This window comes from Morone saxatilis, unplaced genomic scaffold (genome assembly GCF_004916995.1).
Source record: "Morone saxatilis isolate NCDOM2014 unplaced genomic scaffold, NCSU_SB_2.0 Contig12, whole genome shotgun sequence".
NCBI classification, from domain to species: Eukaryota; Metazoa; Chordata; class Actinopteri; family Moronidae; genus Morone; species Morone saxatilis.
The window spans coordinates 22,899,285-22,920,707 of record NW_023339674.1 but is presented as its reverse complement, the minus strand read 5'-3'; the positions used below and the strand labels follow the sequence as shown (position 1 = coordinate 22,920,707).

Below are 21,423 nucleotides of genomic sequence, written 5' to 3'. Positions count from 1 at the left end.
TTAGATTTGCAGACATTTTCCTAAATAAAATGCTGCTAAAAGTGCTGTAGTTGTGAAAGTTTTAATCATTAACATTTTAATCCTTTTTTTTTTTTTAAACATTTTTTCTAAACATTTTAAACATTTTCATTATAGGACTAGTGTGTAGGATTTAGTGGCATCTAACGGTGAAGTTGCAGATTTCAACCACTTGAATACAGCTCAGCCTTTCAAGCATGTAGGAGAAACTATGGTGAAACCCTATATACAGTGAAACATGGTGGCCTCCATAGAGCAGGACATGCCCCCCCATAGATAAAAAAACGTCTCATTCTGACAAAAACACAACAGTTTCTATTTTCAGGTGATTATACACCAATTAAAACATACCTATTGTAATATTATAAATGGAATATTATTTTCCATTTCTGCCAATAGATCCTTCTAAATGTTACACGCTGGATCCTACACATCTACAAAACACAACAAAAGCACATGAGGTCAGTTCATAGTTGCACTCTAAATTCAATTGTATTGCAATTGTATTGCCAAATTAACCAGGACTGAAATCTTAAGGATTATACATTTATATAATTTAAGATTAATTAAAATGTTAACGAAAATTAACACACTAATTGAAATGTAATTAAATAGTTAAATAAAAATAAAGTATTTAACAAAATAAAAATACTAAAATACAATAAATCACAACATTGCATTATTACATGTACTTGTCTCAAGCAATAGAATTGTTGGATTCAGTTTTGTCCTGTACCTAGAATATGACCACAGATCATTTTAGTTTGAACCTGCCTCCAGTCTTTTTTCCCACACTAATCTCCTCATAGGCCCTTTAGCTTCAAGAGCCTATTTCCTCTTTCACTATCAAAGGATTTCCCCCAATCACAGTGGCTAAGTGTGACCTCTTTGTTGTGCTGTGCTGTACTTTGTGTTTATATGTATGCTGCAGCAATCACTATGAGACAGAAGAGCATAATGTTGCTGGAAGGAGGTCAGCGACCACCCAGGGGCAGGGGGGGGCATCATATGAGGCAGTCTGGTGACATGGCAACTAAAGCCTCTGCATCACTCTACCACCTACAGTGGATTATAATGTATGACTGCAAAAGACTAGATTATACAACACAATAGCTACAGATGATCCATCATAGCTGCCTTTTAAGAAAAATGCAGTATGTATGTCAGTGTGAGGCTGCGGGTTTGACTTTCAAGACCCTTTTTTTTTCTCATGTAAATAATGTTAACTGCTTTGAATCTACAACTACTACCAAAACCTCCAGTTTTTAGGTTTCTGTTCTTTTATGAATACAATCTTAGTTTTTCTTCTGTGTCATCACCTAGTTGTGTTTTCAATACTTAATTATATTTGTTACCACTTGGAGCAGTGGGGCAGTTTCATAAGGCATGAAGTAGTGTTTCCAGTGTAGTTTATGGGTCCTCTTTGCCACTTTTTTTCTCTCATTATCTTGTTCCAGCACTGCCGCTGACCTCGCAATGCTGCTTTCTAGTTTCTCAGCTGATGCAGTGTGCCAGCGTGGGGCTTCTCTTCCTGGCGACAGAAGCCCGCTTTTTTGGCAGTGGTTCACGTGAGGTGACCGGCCCCTCCCTCCCTCTCTCCTCCCCTTCCTCCCCCGCCAGGCTCGGCGCTTGCTATCCTGCCTCGTTGAGACAGCTCCACTGAGGCTTGCAAGATCAGCTGCCGTGCGAGCCCAGCTGAGGCTTCCGGGCACTCACGTTGCTAGATTTCATTTGTGAGTGAGCGTTTGACCTCAGGAATGAGTAGACATCCGCATGCTCATGCACGCAAACGCATGCATAGTTACAAGCACACGGGTGCGCACGGATAAACAGCATATAAACACACAGACCTCTTTGAACACACAGCTTGCCCACATACAGTCTGCTGCACACACACTCACCTGTTCACCGCCTTTCTTTTCTCTCTCTCTTTCTGTCTCTCGCTCTCTCACCCCATGCGCCAGCCCCGTTCGCTCCCTGGCACCCCTCCATGTCGCTCCCGCCAACCTGCTCCCAAAACATGTAACCTACACTCAGTCCCCCTCACTCTGCCGCCGCGGGCCCTGACAGGCCGAGCGGTAATGCTTAGTGGCACAGGCTCGCCTCTCCTCCATCCTCCACCATCGCCGCAGCAGTTCTGCAGATTGCTATTTGCTGACATTGTGGATGAGATTAAAGGCAGGGGTTAGGAAAGAGGCATTCAGAGATTGAAATGCACCGATGACAGCTATTTTTCTCGTCATCCTAAGGCAACCGAAGGCCACAGCATTGTCAGGCTGCACGGAGGGCAATCTGAAGCAACAAAGTAGATTAACCTAGAGGGGAGAGATGAAACAGCGCACAAATCGTGCCCTCTGGCAGTTCAGTAGCTGGCAGTTACACTCCTAATGTGTTCAACAGACTTATTTTCTGCTGTTAACCACTCGCTGACCTATTGTTTATGTCTTTAATTAAGTGTGAAGAAGTTATCGCAACTTTGTACCTTCATTTGGCCCACCTTTGTGAGGGTGTCACTATAGATAAATGCTGTATTACAGTGTGGAAACACTTATTCAAAAATTAAGCCCAATAAAGTATGGTTATTCTGTTAGTTATGTTTTAATTATTTCCTTTTAGCATTGTTGTGTTGTTAATACTGAAACACAACGTGTGCAGGGCTTGACTGTGTTTTGTGTCTTTACCACCATATCTATCAGATATTTTAATCCAAGCACAAAACTTTAGTTGAAGTCCCAAAATGGATTTTGTGGTTCTTTTATTAGTTTTGGATACGAGCTACAGTTGCTGGCTTTGCCTTTGGGGCTTGCAAGGGTTGCACCAGCAGAATTGTATTCTTTAGTAACATAGTGTGAAAAGTTTGGTCTCCCACAAAAAAGTTCCTTGCGATCCTTCTTTACATGCACGATCTTTGATTTCTGACGATGTAAGATCAAATTGAGCTGCAAGTGTGCTCCCTCTCTGCCTTTCATGCTGCTTCAATATCACGGCGTGAAAAAACAAAGAAGGCAAAGACTGAGGGAAATCTGAAGCGTTCTGCCACTCAACATCCCCCATTCCCAAACAACAGCGTCTCACTGCCACTACAAATACATTAGAAATCAATTATTTATGGAACAGAGTCAGGGCCTCTTTAATCTTTTCCTTTTATCCAATTAAATTGTCTAACCATTCTAAGCCTCTATAGCTCACAGGGAATGTGCTTCTTTAAAATAGAAAAGAAGAAAAGATTTTCTCTTCAGTCCTTCTTTTGACTTTCGATGTAACAGAGAAGAGACACTTCTGAGGGTTGAAGAATGAAAGGAAAGAAAGTGAGTAAAGTGTAAATGAACTCCCCCTCCCGCCCCGTCGCCATTGCATTGGTTCTACAGGAATTATTTGAAGTTTTGATATTAAGACTCTGGTTCCATTCCCCGTGCAAAGGGACGCTGGGGAGCAGCGAGGCCTTTCATGATTCCTTTATGCCCAGCTGAAATAGTTCGAAAGTATTTGCGATCATCTCCACAGGGGTAAATACGATGTTGCTTCAATTGCTGTCCTGTATTATTCAAGGAGTCAATTGAAGTAGTGTCTGAAAATTGAAAATGCTTACTTCCGACGCAGACGTGTGAAATTATTGATGTGAAGCATTGTAAAACACTCCACACTTCCCTCTATTATCATACAGTAAGACTGTTAGAGAAGAAAAGTTACAAACTCACTCAAAAGCTTCACATTTTTACACTTTGTGGAATAATTTTCACAATTTCCACCCAATGAAAGACATCCTAGTAGACGTGTGCTTTAGAGCTAAATGTGTTGTGATATATTTGATGAAACGCGACGACTCCAAGACCATGTTTAATTCTTTCAGCTAGAGTTGGATAACTGCAGTCTTAAAACGTTAAAAAGTTGATTACAAAATTGACAACAAAATTAATTGACAGCAGTTTAATCATTTAAGTCATTAACTAAACAAAAGTACCAAACATTTACCAGTTGTACCTTCTCAAAAGGTTTTAAAGCAGTAAGTAAATTGAATGTGTTTTAGAGTTTTGGACTGGCGGTCCGTCAAAACGAGAATTTTGATATCACTTTGGACATTTGCTACTTTCTGACATTTTATTGAATAAACATCAATTTAAAAAAAATGGACAGACTAATTAATAATGTACACAGAGCTGAAAGGATTTGTCGATTCATTTGGATTCGAACCCTGGGCCGCTGCAGCAAGGACTTGGTACATGGGTCGCCAGCTCTACCCACTGAGCTAACTGGGCGCCTCAATCAGCAACAATTTTGATATTTAATCAAGATTCTGTGGTTTCACATTCTTGAATGTGAATATTTGCTCTTTGATAGTTAACTGTATATCTTGAAGTCTTGTCACTCAGACAAAACAAGCAATATGAAGACTTCACCTTTTGTAATGGCCATTTTCACCCCTTTTTTTATAGTTCATAGATTAACCTATTGATAAAGAAAATAATGATTACATTAATCAATAATAGAAAAATAATAATTAGTGGTAGCCCTAGTTTATATTACCATTGTATAATCAGTTGTAATCATGGATCCTAAAACAGTCCACACAACAGATTGAACATACAATAATAATGACTGTAATTTACCATTGGAGACCATCATCTCTTCCAACAAACACTGCGCAATGGGAGACTGAGAAATGGGATGAAAGAAAATTATTTTCTTTGTCCTCTATGATAGTAAACTGAATATCTTAAGATGTCAGCTGGGGCTTTAGGACATGTTATAGTCCAAACAATTAATCGATTAATCAAAAATATTAACAGTCGTCAGAGTAATTAGTTATTAGTACTATTAGTTGTTATTAGTTACAGCCCTAATAGAGTGTTATGTCTGATATGACATCACATATAACAATGTGCCAGTTTCATTACGTAGTCTCAGCGCTTTTAGATTCTTATTATTAATTATTGTTTTGCATTTTGGGTAATATTTAGAATAATAATAAAGCGTACAGTAGTTTCAGGGCCAAACGTAAACAGCCTCAGAGCTGCTGCTCTTTGTTTAATGATCATGTGAATCCATGTGTGGGCTGCTGATGTGTGAGCACAGGGCGGCATGACATGTCTGTGGTTATACATACAGTATATGATACATGTGTCTGTGTTTGTATATTATCGTCTACATGTGTGGCATGTCTGGTGCAAATAGTTTTTTCATTGTGTGTGTGCTTCTGTGTGTGTGTGTGTGTGTGTGTGCGCATGCGTGCGTGTGTGTAAAACTGTGTACACTGTACACACAGTCGCGCACAAATAGCTCCTGAGGGCCCTCGCAATCACAGACTGCCAAAAGGAAAAGGATTTCCGAGAGGTTTCCTTCTCGCTATTTAAAGTGGGAGCCCTGTGGGACATGTTTGGCATTCTCATCCACTCACTGAAGATGGCCTGTGATCTGAAGCCACTAACAGGCTCAGCATGCTCTGTCTCTGTCTCTCGCTCACTCTCTCTCCCTTTCTCTTTCCCTCTGGCTCTCTGAAGTGATTACCCTGCTTGTGATTCCACTGACACCCACATGTCCCCCCGAGACGTGCCTTCACTAGTTTGTTTAATCTGCCTCCCTGTACAGTAGGTAACGCAGCCATAATTGAGGTGTGGATAGAGCTGTGGGAACAGATGAAACCGATAGCAGGTTTTATTTTATGAAAACTTGTCTGTGTTATAAATTGCCATGGATGACAGCAGTCGCTTAATTAACGTACAAAATGCCACTGTGATAAGAATTCAAAATGTTAATATCTAATAGTGCAATCTGTCAGACCTTTGTTTCTTAATGTGTCCCCAGTCAATAAATGATGAAACCCATAATATAAGAGTCACAAAGATCAGCGTTTCATTAAGGATTAAGGATTGAAATGTTGCTGGAAAAGTTGTGGATCCAGTCGTTCGTTAAGCAACTTTTCTCAGTTTCCACCCAGGCTGACAATAAGATAATGAGTTATCTGAGATTAGAATACCATTAGCGGGCCTTGCAGTCAAGCAGATATTTGATCTCAACAACATATGACTTCCAAAAGTTGTGCTGATACCTGAGACAGATTCAGCTTTACACTCTATTTGAATTTTTTGATATGAAAACAGCAAGTGGAACTGTGAAAATGCAAGCATCAGATACTCTATCTCCCCCGGTTAGTGTCTCGCCTCTGTCTGTAACACGCTTGAAGTGCTCTGTTCAGAACATACAGAGTGTCAATCATCGCCCAAATCAGCCTTTAGATGAAGCAAAAAATGAACAAAAATGATCTATACAACTGAACTTGAATTAATTAAATATACTGTATCATACTTCCTCTGAGAGATTGCATCTGTCGTCAGATGTGTAAAAAATAAAACATTCTGAGATATCTTTTTAAACCCTATTATTGTAAGATACCAGTAATTAAATTGACAGTGTTATTAATTGGGTTGAAGATAACTTGTATTGAGTCGAGGACATCTTAAACTCAATTAAAGATATCTCCAACTCAATTAAAGATATCCAAATGCCATGTCCCGCAATATGCAATCAGGCTCTTTCTGGCGCAATAATATCAGTTCACTTGTGCCCCTTTTACAAAGACTTAGTTGTACTTCTAAAGTTTTCTTTTTATCATTTAAAGCCTGATATTTTGAAATGGATGTCGTCCATGTCACACTTTGGTGATGTGTACAGTTTCTTTAATGTCGCCTAATTATAGTATTTAATCCTTCCTTATCCAGCGTTTGAAATAGAAATGAAGATTGGGCACTTCTGACATCAGGAAAGGAAACCTTTTAAGGGATAGCTTAAAATTTGTGGAACAAGGTAGTATGAGTTGATGCATGGGCCACAGCTCAGCCTGCAGTAGGGATCCTGTGGCTGAACAGATCCACAGCGAGCCGGCAGCCTGTCAGACAGAAATGAACAGCAATAAATGGAGGCAGGTGGCAGAATCATTTCCGAAGACTTAAAAATGAAATGTCACCATCCATCCAGCGAGTATAAGTGCTTTAGTTTCTGATCTCTGATGCTTGATTGTAGTTCTAAACAACTGATTAATCATCTAAAACTTAAATGGCAACAGTGTTGATAATTAGGCTTTAAGTCTTTTACCAGGAAAAAAGTCTAAACATCTTAAATGTGAAGACTTGCTGCTTTTCTCTTGTTGTTTGTTGAAAAAATATCCATACATTTGGGTTTTTGACTGATGATCAAATTAAATTGGTAATTTGAAGATGTCAACATGGGCATTTTCTAGATGTTTTTTATTTATTTTTTTTACACGTTCTAGACGACACGATTAGAAGATTAATCAAAAAAAGACCTGGAACAGACTCGCGAACTTGAAGTTAATTAAATGTCCTCATAGGTTTATGTGATTGCCACCAGTTCTAATCATGTCAACTTTGTTTCTTGGCAATCGCATCACTTTGGCATGGCACATGGCTCTAAATACAACAATACCCATGAGCCTCAGCCGCTGTTGCAATGGAGAAGAGATGCAAATCAGAGCTGCAGCCAATTCAAAACGTTTAGTTGCTAAATTAATCCCATATTGAACCAGTGGATGTTTCTAACCAAATAACACCTACATACAGTTTTTCCACCAAATGAGTTGAACCAATTTTGTTCTGTTCAAGGTCCACCATTTCTGAGCAGAACCATTGTAATCAAGGATTCCTCAACAGAGGGAGTTTTACAATAGACCTAGGTTATTATAGTTAAATTAAAAACTAATACTAGGTGTGGAAAATATACATTTTAGTTAACTAAGAAAGTGGAATTCAGAAAAACAAAAAACTAAAACCATACTGTGTACTTACAAAACAAACTTAAATAGAATGCCTGGTTAGCTCAGTCGGTAGAGCTGGTGACCCACGTACGGAGTTGCTGCAGTGGCCCAGGGTTCGAATCTGACCTGCAGCCCTATGCTGCGTGTCATCCCCCCTCTCTCTGCCCCCCTTTCCTGTCCGTCTTCGGCTGTCAATATCCAATAAAGGCAATAAAAGGCCAAAAAAAAAAAAACTTTGGGTCAAATTTGCCAACAAGTATGAGGAGACATTGTTTATTGAGACTGGGATACATGAGAGTCAATTGCCTTTTGTATTGTAATAACAAACGTATTAAATAACGTATTAAATATTACCCCTAACAAATACCCCCCATATTATAATTTAAAAAATGTAATCTCCTACTTGAGGCCTACTTGAGTTGTAATATGTACACAGCATTGTGTCTTTGATTTTTTTTTTTTTATATTTCTAACTGTCTGTGGTACTGATAATTCAAAACAAGAGAGTTTTATGTCCATCTGAGCTGTAAAATTGTACCAACTCTGACTCACGCCACATAGTCTATGGAGAAAGAAATTGGACTATTACTTCTGCAACCAGGGGCCACTAAAATAGCTCCTTTCACTGCACAACTCATAATCAAAATAATCAGTAGTTGCAACCATACTTGATTCTCCTCTCAGATCCTTTTGTATCATGAAACTATTCAAAAACACAATAGTTCCAGGATAATAGATATGTGAACTTTGCACTTGAAAGGATTATTTTCACATAATTTTTAAGAAATGTGTCTCTTGGCAAAGCCCATTTCTTTTGACCTGTCTGGGTTTGAGATGTTGTATCACTGTCCTGAAAGAGATTCGCTGCACACAGTTGGATGCTTCCTCTCAGGTCAAGCTGTTTACTATCATCAGAGCGTCTGCCAGTGCTTGGAAACAGAGTCACACTTCACAGCTCTGCTGCATAACAGTATACATGATTGGATCATTTATTTTTGATCTTTATGGTTTTTCAGTGAGGGGGCTGTGACTGCTGGTTTCCTGATGAATGTGATCTGACCTTAAATATCTGGATTTATGATGAATCTGCTCTCATTCTCCCCTCCTCTTCCTCTCCCCAGGGCGCTGTGCCAGCTGTGGAGAGAACGTTGTGGGTGAAGGCACCGGCTGCACTGCCATGGACCAGGTCTTCCATGTCGACTGCTTTGTCTGCATGACCTGCAGCACCAAGCTGCGTGGCAAGCCTTTCTTCGCTGTGGAGAAGAAGGCGTACTGTGAGCCTTGCTATATTGTAAGTAACTTTTTTTCCCTTCAAATCCACCTGCCTCACCGCTTGGTTTGGCTCGCTCTCGTTCCATGTTTCAAAGGTGCACTTTATGATATCAGGAGTGGGGACATTTTAGGCCTGTGCCTGGAATGTTCAAATATTTCCACTTTCTGGCAACCACATTTCATTTCATCAAAGTCCGACAAGCTGCCAGCTCTCACCACACACATCTTCATTTCCTCTTTTTCTTTGGCTTTGTTTTGTTTTTGGTCACTCAATGAAACTCTTTCACGATTTCTTCTCCTGAAAGTGGTTTCTTGCCGTCACGCAGTTTTCAAGGCCACGTAGAAGTACCTGAGAAGATGCTGAAATTAATGTACAATAGGCAATTACTATTAGTACAGGAACTGAGTTTCTCTCAGCTCTACACAACTTTTGTTCATTTTTGAGCCGATTGTTTTGGTTAAACTCAATGAATGCAGGTTTAAGACAAAATTTCTAGTTTTATTGTTGCCGGTTTTTGACAGCGATATCAAATGTTAATAGAAGCTGTAAAATTAATTAGCATAGCTTCAGATTTAACCTTAGTGATAGTGATAAACACAAGGCTAGCACAAAACTTTTTCTAGCCCAGGAAAACCTGATAGATTATTCATTTGTTCTGCCTGAATAATGAATCAGAGATGCATTCATAGAGGATTTTCAGATATCTCTTCCTTGGTGAATTAGCTGATGATTATATTGTGTTCACTTGCACATCATTCAGTGAGCTGATGCATAACTATCTGGAGTTAAAGCTGATAAGCAGTCAGATATGCTTTAAATGCACTTGAGTTAATAAAAGAGTGTCAAAATCACGTTGGAATGTAACATTGTGTTCATTCTCTTTGTGGATCCGATAATACTGAAGATTCTGCCTCATCTGTTTCCTCATTTTTACTTTTCTAAATCACTCTTCTGATCAAAAGTTGACCGGACTGAGGAAATGACTGACAATGAGATATCCCAGAAGGCTTTTAAGTTATTTCTAATTTTGGGTATTTTTATTTCTTCTTAAAAAACTGTGACCTGTTTTTCTGTCGCGATGTTGCGCAACAGACATGAAAGTATTTCCTTGCACAATATTGTCAGGAAAGACGCATCATCTTGCAAGACCACAAGGAAACCCTTTTTGCAGAAGTTTTTCCCTCATTCAGTTTCATTAGAATATGGTTCAGTTTTTGTCCAAAGACATGCAGGTTATAGGTTAATTGGTGACCCTAAATCGCCCGTAGGTGTGAATGTGAGGGTGAATGGTTGTATGTCTGTATGTGTCAGCCCTGTGATGAACCAGCCTCTCATCTGGGATCGGCTCCGGGCCCCCTGCAACCTTATGAAGGATAAGGGGTTATAGATAATGGATGGAGTGTGTTAATTCCTGTTTACAAAACTGTCACTGAAATAAATGCATACAAATACAGTAGTATCCAATGTGGTGATACATTTGGATATGGACAGATACGTTTTTTTATCCAGAAGATTACAGAAATGGATCTTTGACAGATTGTATTTTGTTTGTATATGATATACAGCTCTGGATACATTTCCATAAACTTATATACCCATGGACCTTTCCTGACACAGGTCCTCTCTGTTCAGTGTATGACCTGCTATCCTGTCGCTAAGTTGCGCAACACACATTAAAGTATTTCCTTGCACAATATTGTCAGGAAAGACACATCATCTTTCAAGACCACAAGAAAATCCTTTTGCAGAAGTGTTTCCCTCATTCGGTTTCATTAGAATATGGTTCAGTTTTCTGGATTTCCAGTTGCTGGATGTGACATGGTCCAAGTTTCTTATAGTCAGCAATATTATGGGTAAGTTTCTGGGTCATTCCTGGAAGCTGAGACGGGAAGTAGCTGTAAAGCATTGAAATTACCCTATACAGTGGAAATCTTTCGGTTACATATTTGAATTTTCATTCTTGCTTTTTTATTATAAGCTATATAGATTTTTGCATTCAATGTGTTCCATATCAAAGTCTGTTTACAAGACTTTTGTATGAGTGAAAAAAGTTGTGTAAAGCCTTTTGGCACATCCAGAGGGATCTGCACAAAATCTGAGTCAGAATCGGTTGGGGTTGAAGACTACAAGTTTGAACATTTAAAAAAATGGGGGTGTGCAGTTTACCAAACTTCTGGAGCCCACTCCTTATCTCTGCTTAAGGCTAGCAACATGAGGCTACATTAGCCACTGCTAGCATGTTGACTACTGACAATTCAATTGCATTGTGGGTCATATAGTTACCATGTTTTGACAAGGAAAAATTATTTGTGGAGGAAAAAAAGACTATCTCTGGTTTTGCAGTATCGATTTGATCCTTTATTAAACATTGCACTCCTGGAATAATGTTACAGGGATTCGGTGCTAAGGAAGTGGAGCACATATCTTTGTTCCATTCCTGCAGCTCGTGAACAGTAAAAGTCTGAGTTTGTTCCTACAGGCAAATTAGAGCCACACTTAAACAAATGCTGTCAGGTAGTTATTTGTCCACAGAATACAAATGTTCCACTGTCCAGATAATAGATAATACACTTTGAAAGAAAGATGATTGGATTTGTACTGGTAGCAATGCAGCATGCAGCTTGCTAGTTAATGAGAAGTTAGGGCTTTGCTTTTAGTGGATAAGGGATGAAGCATCTTGATGACCAGGGCAGCATAAAGGTAACTGCTGATATTTACAGTAGATGATTTTTAGAAAACATCTTGGAATAATGACAATTCGTTGTCCTAAAGAAATAAATTAGAACACACACTGATATTATTGATTCTTCTGAAGCAGCACATATTAACTTGTACTTACAGTTTTCCTTCACATCACTTGCAGGAAATGGCTTGATATGCACTTTACCAGTAAAGTCTCGAGCTAAATGACGTTTAAACCAGTGGCAGGCCATCTCCTAAATCATCCCTTTTCAGAGGCACTCACTGTGATTGTAGTTGTCTTGTCTGGAAGTTCTCCAACTCTGATACATGCGCTAAAGAGGAGCGGGATAATTTAAGAACTTTATTTATGCATTTCATCAGCATAAATGTTCTTCTGGCACAAGATCAAAAGGATGGGGGAAATCTGAATTTCTTAATGAAAGTAATTTCTTCTTCTTTTATTCCCATCCTCAGGGTCATACGCCTCTGTACGATTAGAGAATGAACGTGAGAGTTGAGTCTCTGAAGAGAAATGTCATATCCCAGAGAGAAAGAGGAAAACTTGAAGTTAGCCTCTAAGTCAGTCAGTCTAGGAATCTCTAAGAGCAAACGGACATTAAAGATTCACTGTGAATTTGTTTTTTGACTGTAGATTCTGTACTGTTCTCCCTCTTCTACTTGCCACGTAATACATTATATTAGCAGCATATTAAACCCTTATTAACCCCCTGTTTTCCATCTTGAAAGGGCACTCAAGTTCTAGTCTAGTCTAGTCTCTAGTCTGGCCCCCCCATAAGGTTGTGGGACCTTTTAAAGAAGTATTATATATGAGTTTAGTTAGTGTGATATTGTGATGTAACTTAACTGTTGACTTTTCCTGACCTTTCAGGAATTTGGGGAATTGAATTATTCACTCTTTTTCCAGGAATTAGATGAGAAGATTGATACCACTCTTATGTCTGTATGCTAAATATTAAGCTGAAGCCTGCAGGTGGTTAGCTTAGTGTAACATAAAGACTGCAAGCAAGGGGGAACAACTAGCCTGCCTCTGTCCGGATTTAAAAGAAACAAACAAAAGATGACATCCTTCAGCTGTTTTCACAGGGTGAATTATACTTTCTATGATGGGTAAACTGAACTTGGATTCGTAAAATTGGTGTCGTTTCCCTTTAAATTCAGATCGTATGTATTCAATTAGAAAACAATATCTATCTAGTATCTATCTATCTTATATAGTTGATACTTTTTGACTAATTCATTTTTTTTGTACTCTATGTACTCAGAGTTTTTATTATTATAATTATCAACTTGTTTTATATATTCTATATCCTATATGTTGCACCCTCTGGCAGTGTATTGCATTTAATGCAGAATACAGTACAGGTATAACAGGGGCCTAAGGAAACTTGCTGTGTGTAGAATCTGTATAATAGTATGCAAAAATCTATTAATCCCTTTGCCAAGAATTGCAGGAATACATTTTGCATGCCACACTGATTGCCATCCAATAAAGTTTTCTGCCATGTATCAGAGTAGGCGATCAGCAGCCCCCTTATCTAGGCTGAGACTTTACATATTCTGTGGAACAATGCTGGCATTTGTATTGGCACGATCCATCTCTTCCGCTGGGTGATTTGCCTCATTCAAACTGTTTGTCTAGATATCATTAATTCCTTTTAGTAATGTGCAGGAACTCACCCACCTCTGTTATCGTCACCTGTGTACTTCCTGATTTTACAACCTGCTATCTCTCTGTCTAACCAACCTCAGTCACACCACTGGCGCAGCAGTCAGCCTTTGTCCTCGGCACTTCCCTGGCTTGCCTCCATAGAGGACTAATCTCTGCCTATTTGAATACACAATGACGGTGATAAACTCTGCCGACGTTCACTTAATGTCTCGTTTTGCATGGAGAGCTTTGTAATCGTGTTAATGTGACAACACCTGGTCAACATTGGTTTCTTTGTTTTTTTTCTTGTCTGATGTGCCTCAGCCTGAGGTGTCCCACAGCTTTCCCCATTTCATGTTTGCACACATGATAAGACATAAAGTACGAGTGTGTGTGCAAACACCACCCAGTGAGCCGTCCATCATTGTTACTGAGAGACAGCAGTTTTGAGTTTTAGTGCCACTAAGTGTTTTCCAAGAAAGCTCTCATGTGAAACATTTTTCAGTAGATTCAAAATATTGCTGACTGGATGTTTTCTGCAAACTGGAACAAATTAATCACAGGGCATCTGGAAATTCACAAATTGGAGAGAAACCCAGTGAAAAACCGTACGATATTACAACAATATTTTCCATCACAGCCAGGTGTCTTAACTGGGTCTCTAGTAATTGGAGATCCAATTATGTAACCAGATCTATGATGACATTTATTGTATGTTATCATGTGTTGACCAAAACGTGAAGACCTGGGTCTGTTGATTCAAACTAAACTTTTATAGACAGCCACAGATTTAAGATTGAATGTTTATCTTGTTAATTGAGTCAGTCATCTTGCAGTTAAATGCACATTAAGGTGCAGAAAGATGAAGGTTTGATGCTTTTTTACATGCTTGAAGGTTGCGACCTGACACAAAGCTGTTGCTGCAAGAGTTTAACATTTAAGAAGAGTATTCCACTTTAGACAAACCTGCTGTAATTTGAAAGGCCAAGAGTACACTCTGATTTAATGTGAACACACCAGGTACATACAGAGTCGTGTGTTATGATTACGTTCCAGGTATGTGGTGAGTGTAATGCACTGTTTTTTGTATTCACTTAATTAAGATTTTCGTGAAATCAGACCTTCTTTTGATACTATTTATGGTCTGCATTTTTTCAGCAATAGCCTTTCAGTAGATTTACATTATCTATTTAGTTCTCTATAGAGTGGTTTTCATTGTTAGTGGCGGAGCCCACCATTCCCACGCTGGACTCTTAAGAGGGATTCATAGGGAAACAATGCTTCATGTAATCCAGCGTTACAGTTTGAGGCTGACATTAATGAGATAGAATTACAATGTTCACTCTGCTACCACCGTGTCAGAGCTGTATTCAATTACTGCTAATGTGAACTAAATAAATTAAAACACAGGGTAGCTTTTACTGTGAAGCAGTTACAAAATATTCTGTGTATTTGTCACCAAAGGTAGCGGTGACCACAACTGTTCCTCAGAAATTTGTCTACGGAACAAAACAACAAGTCATTTACGGCATTTTTTTTATTTGTGGAAGATTTAACATTTTTCCATGAAAGTAATGGAACATTCTGTAGCAGCACATTTCCAACTTCTTAACAAAGTAACCTAACCTACTACTTCTGTGTCATGACTGCAATTATTATTGCTTTTTTATCAAATCACGTTGTTGCTCTTTTGCTGTATGTCTGACAAAGTAGCTGCTTGAGTAGTGTTTACTTTAGTATTAAGCTGCACTTGCTGTAATCAACAGTAACCTCTGGTGTCGCCAAGTACCAGGACTGGAATCTTAAGGAGCTTTAACATGTCATTTCACAGAAGCCCATTTCTTACTATATTCACTCAACTAAAAGCAGCTACAACAGTATTTATTGACTCTGATTTAGAAACATTAATATGAGACATTTTTTAAATGCTTTTTTTAAGGCTTTAAATCAAAGACCAGTGTAGCGAATGAAGTCATTATGCAGTCATTATACCTTCTAGAGAGTTCAAGCCTAAATGTTCTTGGTCAGTGGGATTATAGAAGTCTACACAGTTATTTGAAATTGTACTCTTAGAAATGAATAGTAATGTTATGTCTCCTTTCACTTTAGGAAGTCTGCCTCTAACCACAAGAGCATATTAGTTAAACGAGCTGAGGGCAACAAGGACTCTTCCTCTATCTGATAGTTTAGCTGGTCTTTGAAGAAGTTCAGCAGTGGGATTCGGTGTCACTGAGGTTAATTGCTTACACTGGGTACCATGCCTACTGTTCTTCAGTCCATTCTATGTCGTCCATATGTGCATTGTAACTAAGGCATTTCCAATGCCAACATTTCGCCCACGCAATTTACTTAAAAACGTCTTCTTAGCTGCCCTTTGCTTCAGGTACTATGCTGGTAAACAGATCTATTCAATCTGCGTAACTGACACTAGTGAACGGTAAAAGGGTTGCAGACAATGCTCAGTTCCCTGTTTGAGGCAGAATCACATCCCCACTTTTCTGTTTATACTACCACTTCCCATGAATATAGATCATCTTAAGTGCAGCCAGTTTAAGTGTACCGTAATGAGACTGATGTAAGTAACACAAGGTCATGCCAGGAGCAGCGCTTCATATTGAAAGAGCAGTAATAAAGAGATAGGGATTTGCCCACACAAAAACCTTAATCTATTTCTGCCTCTTTTGACAGAATTTCAGAGACCACCAAGGTCACGGACGCCAAGTTGCTTGAATGTAATTATGTTCATTATCTGGTGTTGTACTACCGCTCTGTTATTTAAAATAAATGGGCTTTGGTCTCATTGGCTACACTCTCCGAAAGATTTTCCATTCTGCTATTGTAAAGGAGGAACTGCACACAGCAGCCCTGACCTGCCAGTCACCAGGAAACGTTCTGATTGACTGACGAGCTTTCACCCTCTGTGTCTGTTTTTCTGTCTTGGAAAGTGGGGATGTCATTCGGCCATTCATGTCGCCTTTTTTATGGCTTAACTATCTGTGGGCTTTCTTTTTTGTGTAATTAATTTTGTTATACAGATCCACGTTTTTAGCACAAACTCTTAATATGAATTTCTATCATCAGCTAAGGCTTACTTGAAAATAAATTATCTAATTAACAAATGCTGATCCAATAAAGTAACTATGGAGGACAATTTTATGACGTTTTTGTTGTATTTTATGTTTAAAGTATAATTTACCCAATTTTTGAAACATGCAAAAAGAGAATGATCTGCATTTCCAGGCTAGGTGAAAATCATACTTTTTTGAGTTGCTTTCTTCTCCTGAACCCAAAAATCTTAATTTATGAATTGAATGCTTCGCCTTCTGCTAAGTGTGTTAGGGAAGCTTGGGGAAAAGAAATGCATGATGTTCCCAAGAAGATATGGAAGTCTGTTTTAGCCCAAATTCACACATTCTGTACACACATTATTATAATTTAAAGTAATTTGTTGGTTTTATTGAAAAGTAATGTTACACAATTCTATTCCTCTGTGTGTCAGTTTTGTAATAGAATAAATGCAAAATCAAACTAGTATTACTTTTATTGTGTCCAATGTTAGGTCAAATGTTGGTCTGGTGTTTCTAACCTGTTTTCCAATGCATAAAAAATATATACCTTCCCGCAGCTTTGATAATTCCACCTTGTTTCCAAAGATTGTTAGAAGAATTGATCTCTGTCTTGCATTTGGGTAAACTTTGGTAAATTTGAACTGTATATTTATGCAGGAAAAATCCTGGGCACCTACTATGCTGTAACATACTTAATGCAAATGACAATTTTTTTTTTTTTTTTTGAATCGTTATCATTTTTTCCCCAACTAACTATCTTTCCGTGATTCATGACTAACAGTTAATTGCTAGTTATTAGTTATTGCACTTCATCTGAAAAACAAAATGTGCTTTGCTAGTTCAGCAATTTCCAACCAACCAAACAACCAAACTTGTACCCCACAGAGATTGTAGAGTAGTTCAACTAGTTTAAAAGAAATAGAAATTTAGATTTTATTATGAAATATATACACAAATACATACTAGCAGAGAAGTTGAAATAGTTATATCTCAAAGTAAAAGATACATGGTCTAAATTGTTAGCTAAGAACAGTCAAAAAAATACTATCAAGGTTGAAATAATAAGCTGAACTAAAAGGATAAAAAAATAAAAATGAGCTAAAAGCAATGGATAAATGGTTGAAAGATTCAGCTTCTTGGGCTCCAATTGCTCCAACAATTCACAACAATATTGTAACAGTATCCACTTTTTGTTGTGTTACTTAACACCCACTTTAAAATCAACTGAAATGAACCCATTTGCAACTTGATGGGTGGTGTTCATGAAGGTGTACTTGAGCTCATGTGATTGCGATCTGGCGGTACATCAGACAAAAAGGATTGAGGCCCACACTTCTACTTGTGTTTATTGAGTTTTATAAATGAGATCAAACGCACCGTACTCATACAGTCTAGATAGCAAAGGGAAGTCTCTGAGGGTGGCACAGCACCCAGAGGTGACAGGCCTGGTGCCAGCTGTATTAGGGCTCCTGGTGATGGATGTCCTCCACAGCACATCACACCAAACTTCTCTCCCACCTAACAATGGGATATCCCCAAGAACTCCCCTAAAGCCCCTGCTGTCATTGACAGAGGGGATATACAATACAATACATCCAATCACAGTGTGATCTCTCCTCACAGCCACAGTGATGTAAACAGTACAACACAAAGAAAGAAAGTTTGTAATGTTGCTTCCCCAACAGTAATATGGCTCTAATTAGAAATGACTGCACACCACCCACACACCTGTCATTTCTCTGTGATGGATATCCAGGTAGTCAGATCCAGAGGCTTGCAGCCAGTGTGGTGAGTTCAGGGCCCCCATATGCTCGTCGTTGGGGTGCTGCAGCTCTCTGTTGGCGGCTCTGCATGTGTGCGAGCAGCTACACAGCTGCCACTCGCACTGGGAGAAGTGCCACGCACACGCCGAGCAGCGACGGCAGGTATACACCCACCCTGGTTTTAGTTGTCGTCTGAGGCATGCTCGTGAACAGAGAGTGGCTCGGATTTCTGCTGACTTCGTCATCAAATATTCATGGCTGTCTGCATTAGCTTGCAGAGTTCTAATTGAGTTCTGTATATTCAGACGTGATTAACTCGGTCTAATTCCTCAAAGGAGTGAGCCAATTAGATAGCACTTGCATGAATAGGATTTCACATCTTAGTACGTCTCCAGACTTGCCAAGACAATTATGTGTGTGTATAATTACGCTGTACAGTGGGTGTGAGCCCACTAAACTCAAGCAGGTCATTATTTCTTATTACTGATCCACACTACAGGAAATGCAGCTGTCCTATCCGTTACTAGCAACTAAATGAAAAGCATGAGTGTTGTTATTAGAATACACTGTTTGGACAAGAGAGGAGAGAGTGATTCCAAACACCGGGCCCTCTAAACCTTCCTCATGTTTTTTGTCTAAGCACATTTCCTCCCCCCCAGGAGCAAGCAGGAGAAAAATATCCGTGACCCAGTGCTGACCCACCACAATGTCACTCTAACTCATGGCATGAGAGAACTACTGCCGGGGTCTTTGTCAGTTTCTCTCTGTAACCAGAGCAGGAGACATTGCCCAAAGTCCAGAGGGGTCACATTCTGCTGTGGAGCTGAATTTAAGGCAGAGAGGCAGACAGGCAGGGCAGCCACTTTGCCTGAGCCGGAAAGAGAGAGAGAGAGAGAGAGATCAGGGCCCCCACTGCCACCTTTTATTCTTTAAAGAAAGGCCTGAGCAAGGCATGATCTGTGTGTCGGCCCTGTCCCTTCATGTTGGCTGTGGCATGATATTATCACTTGGCTAAAAATGTGCGTGAACAAATAAAGCCACTCGGCAAGAGTGCAAGAGTACGTATGAATATTTAAATCTTATTTGACACTTTGTTACTTTGTCAAAACTCATGCTCTAAAGGGAAACCTGCACAGACGGAGCTGCTGGTGAAAAGGATCTCATGGCTGAGGCTGCTCATGAAGTGTCCAGGCAGAGATATGGACTAAATGTAAAAAACAAGTCAGGATAGGAGGCTCTGGCAGGATGCCACCACCATTCCTGCACGCAGTGGTCATCCATAACCCAGTGTGAATTTATTACACAGACAGACAGACTGAGCTGAGCAGGGTAGACCTACACTCGGAGGAAGCAGGACCGTTCCAGGTCAGAGACACCGAAAACCTCGGCACGCTCGATGTGACTGACTGGCGTGCACACAGATGAGTGTCACAAATGCTGTGAATAATACAGCCGATACTTTCAAGGTCAGTGATCCTCTGCGTTCCCATACCATTAGGAGAATCAGTTTCCACTGCGTGACATGCTCCCTCACACCCACGCGCAAACAAAAAAAACATACACACCTCAGTCATCTGCATCCAGGCAGCTGCAAAGACTTGAGTGGGTGATTTACATAACATGCTTATAAATGACAGGATTTTGTAAAGGAGTCAAGTCATGTTAATATATCTTTATATGCTCGCACTGCGGCCCTGATGTTTAGAAACTGCACACACAGATGGACGGAGTCGGGATGCCAGGGAGTGCCGGTCACTGGAAAGCAATTACTGATATGTAAAATAAAATTTTAGTTGGATATCGAGGGCTGCGGATTGGGATCGTGGGGGTCTTGGGTGAGTTGGACCACAGGGAGGAGAAACGGCAGGGGGTCTCTCACTCGTTAACCTTCGCAGGAGGTGGTGGGAGAGATGATCATGATCACTGAACCCAACCAGCTAAAAGGAAACTACACACACACACAGACCTCTCCACCTCCGTGGCCTGAGCAGACCACAGATCAGGGAAGGTTGGTGCTCCCACAATCCCTTTGCAAATGTGTGGAGATTTAAATGAGCTCCCAACCTCCCTTAACCAAAGCGGATTTCTGGCATTTTCCACAGGCCAAGACCTCCATGATTTGGCCTGAGAATGTGGAAAACAAGTTTATTTCCTTCTTTAACCCACACCACAATAATCCTATCTATTGCTTTGTCAGATGGTTTTTCAACTGGCTCAAGGTAGCTCTCAAAACCTCTTGATTACTATACATGTAATACATTTGCTGCATTTTATTTTGACGTTAACAAATATCACCAATGCTGCTGTGTGACTCCTAATTGTGGATTCACACAGCAGTTTCTGTAAACACTGACATGGGGACAGTTCTGCCAAATCTGCTTTTTAAATATGCATGAACAGAAGCTGGTGCCAAGTCAGCTGTGAGTGAGGTAACTTTGCTTCCTCCTCGTGAAAGCACTTCAAATAATGGAAGACACACAAATATACTGTAAACTGAAGAATACTGAGAGCTGTTCAGCCATGACCTTTGCATTCTAGTCTGGTGTGAAGTTATTCGACACTAGTATGTTGATTAAGAAAGTGCTACATTAAATGGGATTTTGTAAATAAGTAAACCATCTCTAGTGTATTTCAGGCATCTTAATGAAGGTTAAGTGGGGCTTAGCAGTCCTTAAATAGTCCTCTTGGTGGTCAGCAAGCAGCAGGTGTTTTACTTTAAGACATGGAATTTGTAGCATTTTTAGAGAATGGACAAAATAACAACTCCTTTAAATAAAATGCAACACACCAAAATAGCAGTGAAATAAATACTACCTGTATAAAGCTCAAGGGCTTTTGTTATTGTTGAGACTGTCACAACAGCTTTATTCTGTCACCATGTTTAAAAGAATATTTTGCTTTTCACTTTCTAAGTCTAAGTTTAAGTCTCACGTCTGTGTGAAACATTCATAGCCAGCAGCCGCTTAGCTTAGTTTAGCCTAAAGACAGGAAGACTGGGGGGACAGCGTGCCTGGCTCTGTCCAAAGGTTGCAAAATCCACCTCGCATCACTAAAGTTCATCCATTAACATGTCATATTCTCAATTCTGTACAAAAAAAGATGTGGTTTTACTGAGGACTAGCCGGGGCGCAGTGAGATACTGGAGTCTTGTCATGACTGAGTTTGCCAGGCAACCAGCAGAG

General features: G+C 39.6%; 1 protein-coding gene across 3 annotated transcripts in view; it reads left to right on the top strand.

Moving 5' to 3' along the window:
* The window catches only part of lpp (LIM domain containing preferred translocation partner in lipoma), a 135,469-nt gene that overhangs the window by 105,240 nt on the left and 8,806 nt on the right, over positions 1-21,423 (top strand). For all 3 annotated transcript variants that reach the window (XM_035654004.1, XM_035654006.1, XM_035654005.1), the window contains one exon: positions 8,908-9,077. In XM_035654004.1, the coding sequence (XP_035509897.1) occupies positions 8,908-9,077 (170 nt within the window). The remainder of the gene's footprint in view (positions 1-8,907; positions 9,078-21,423) is intronic.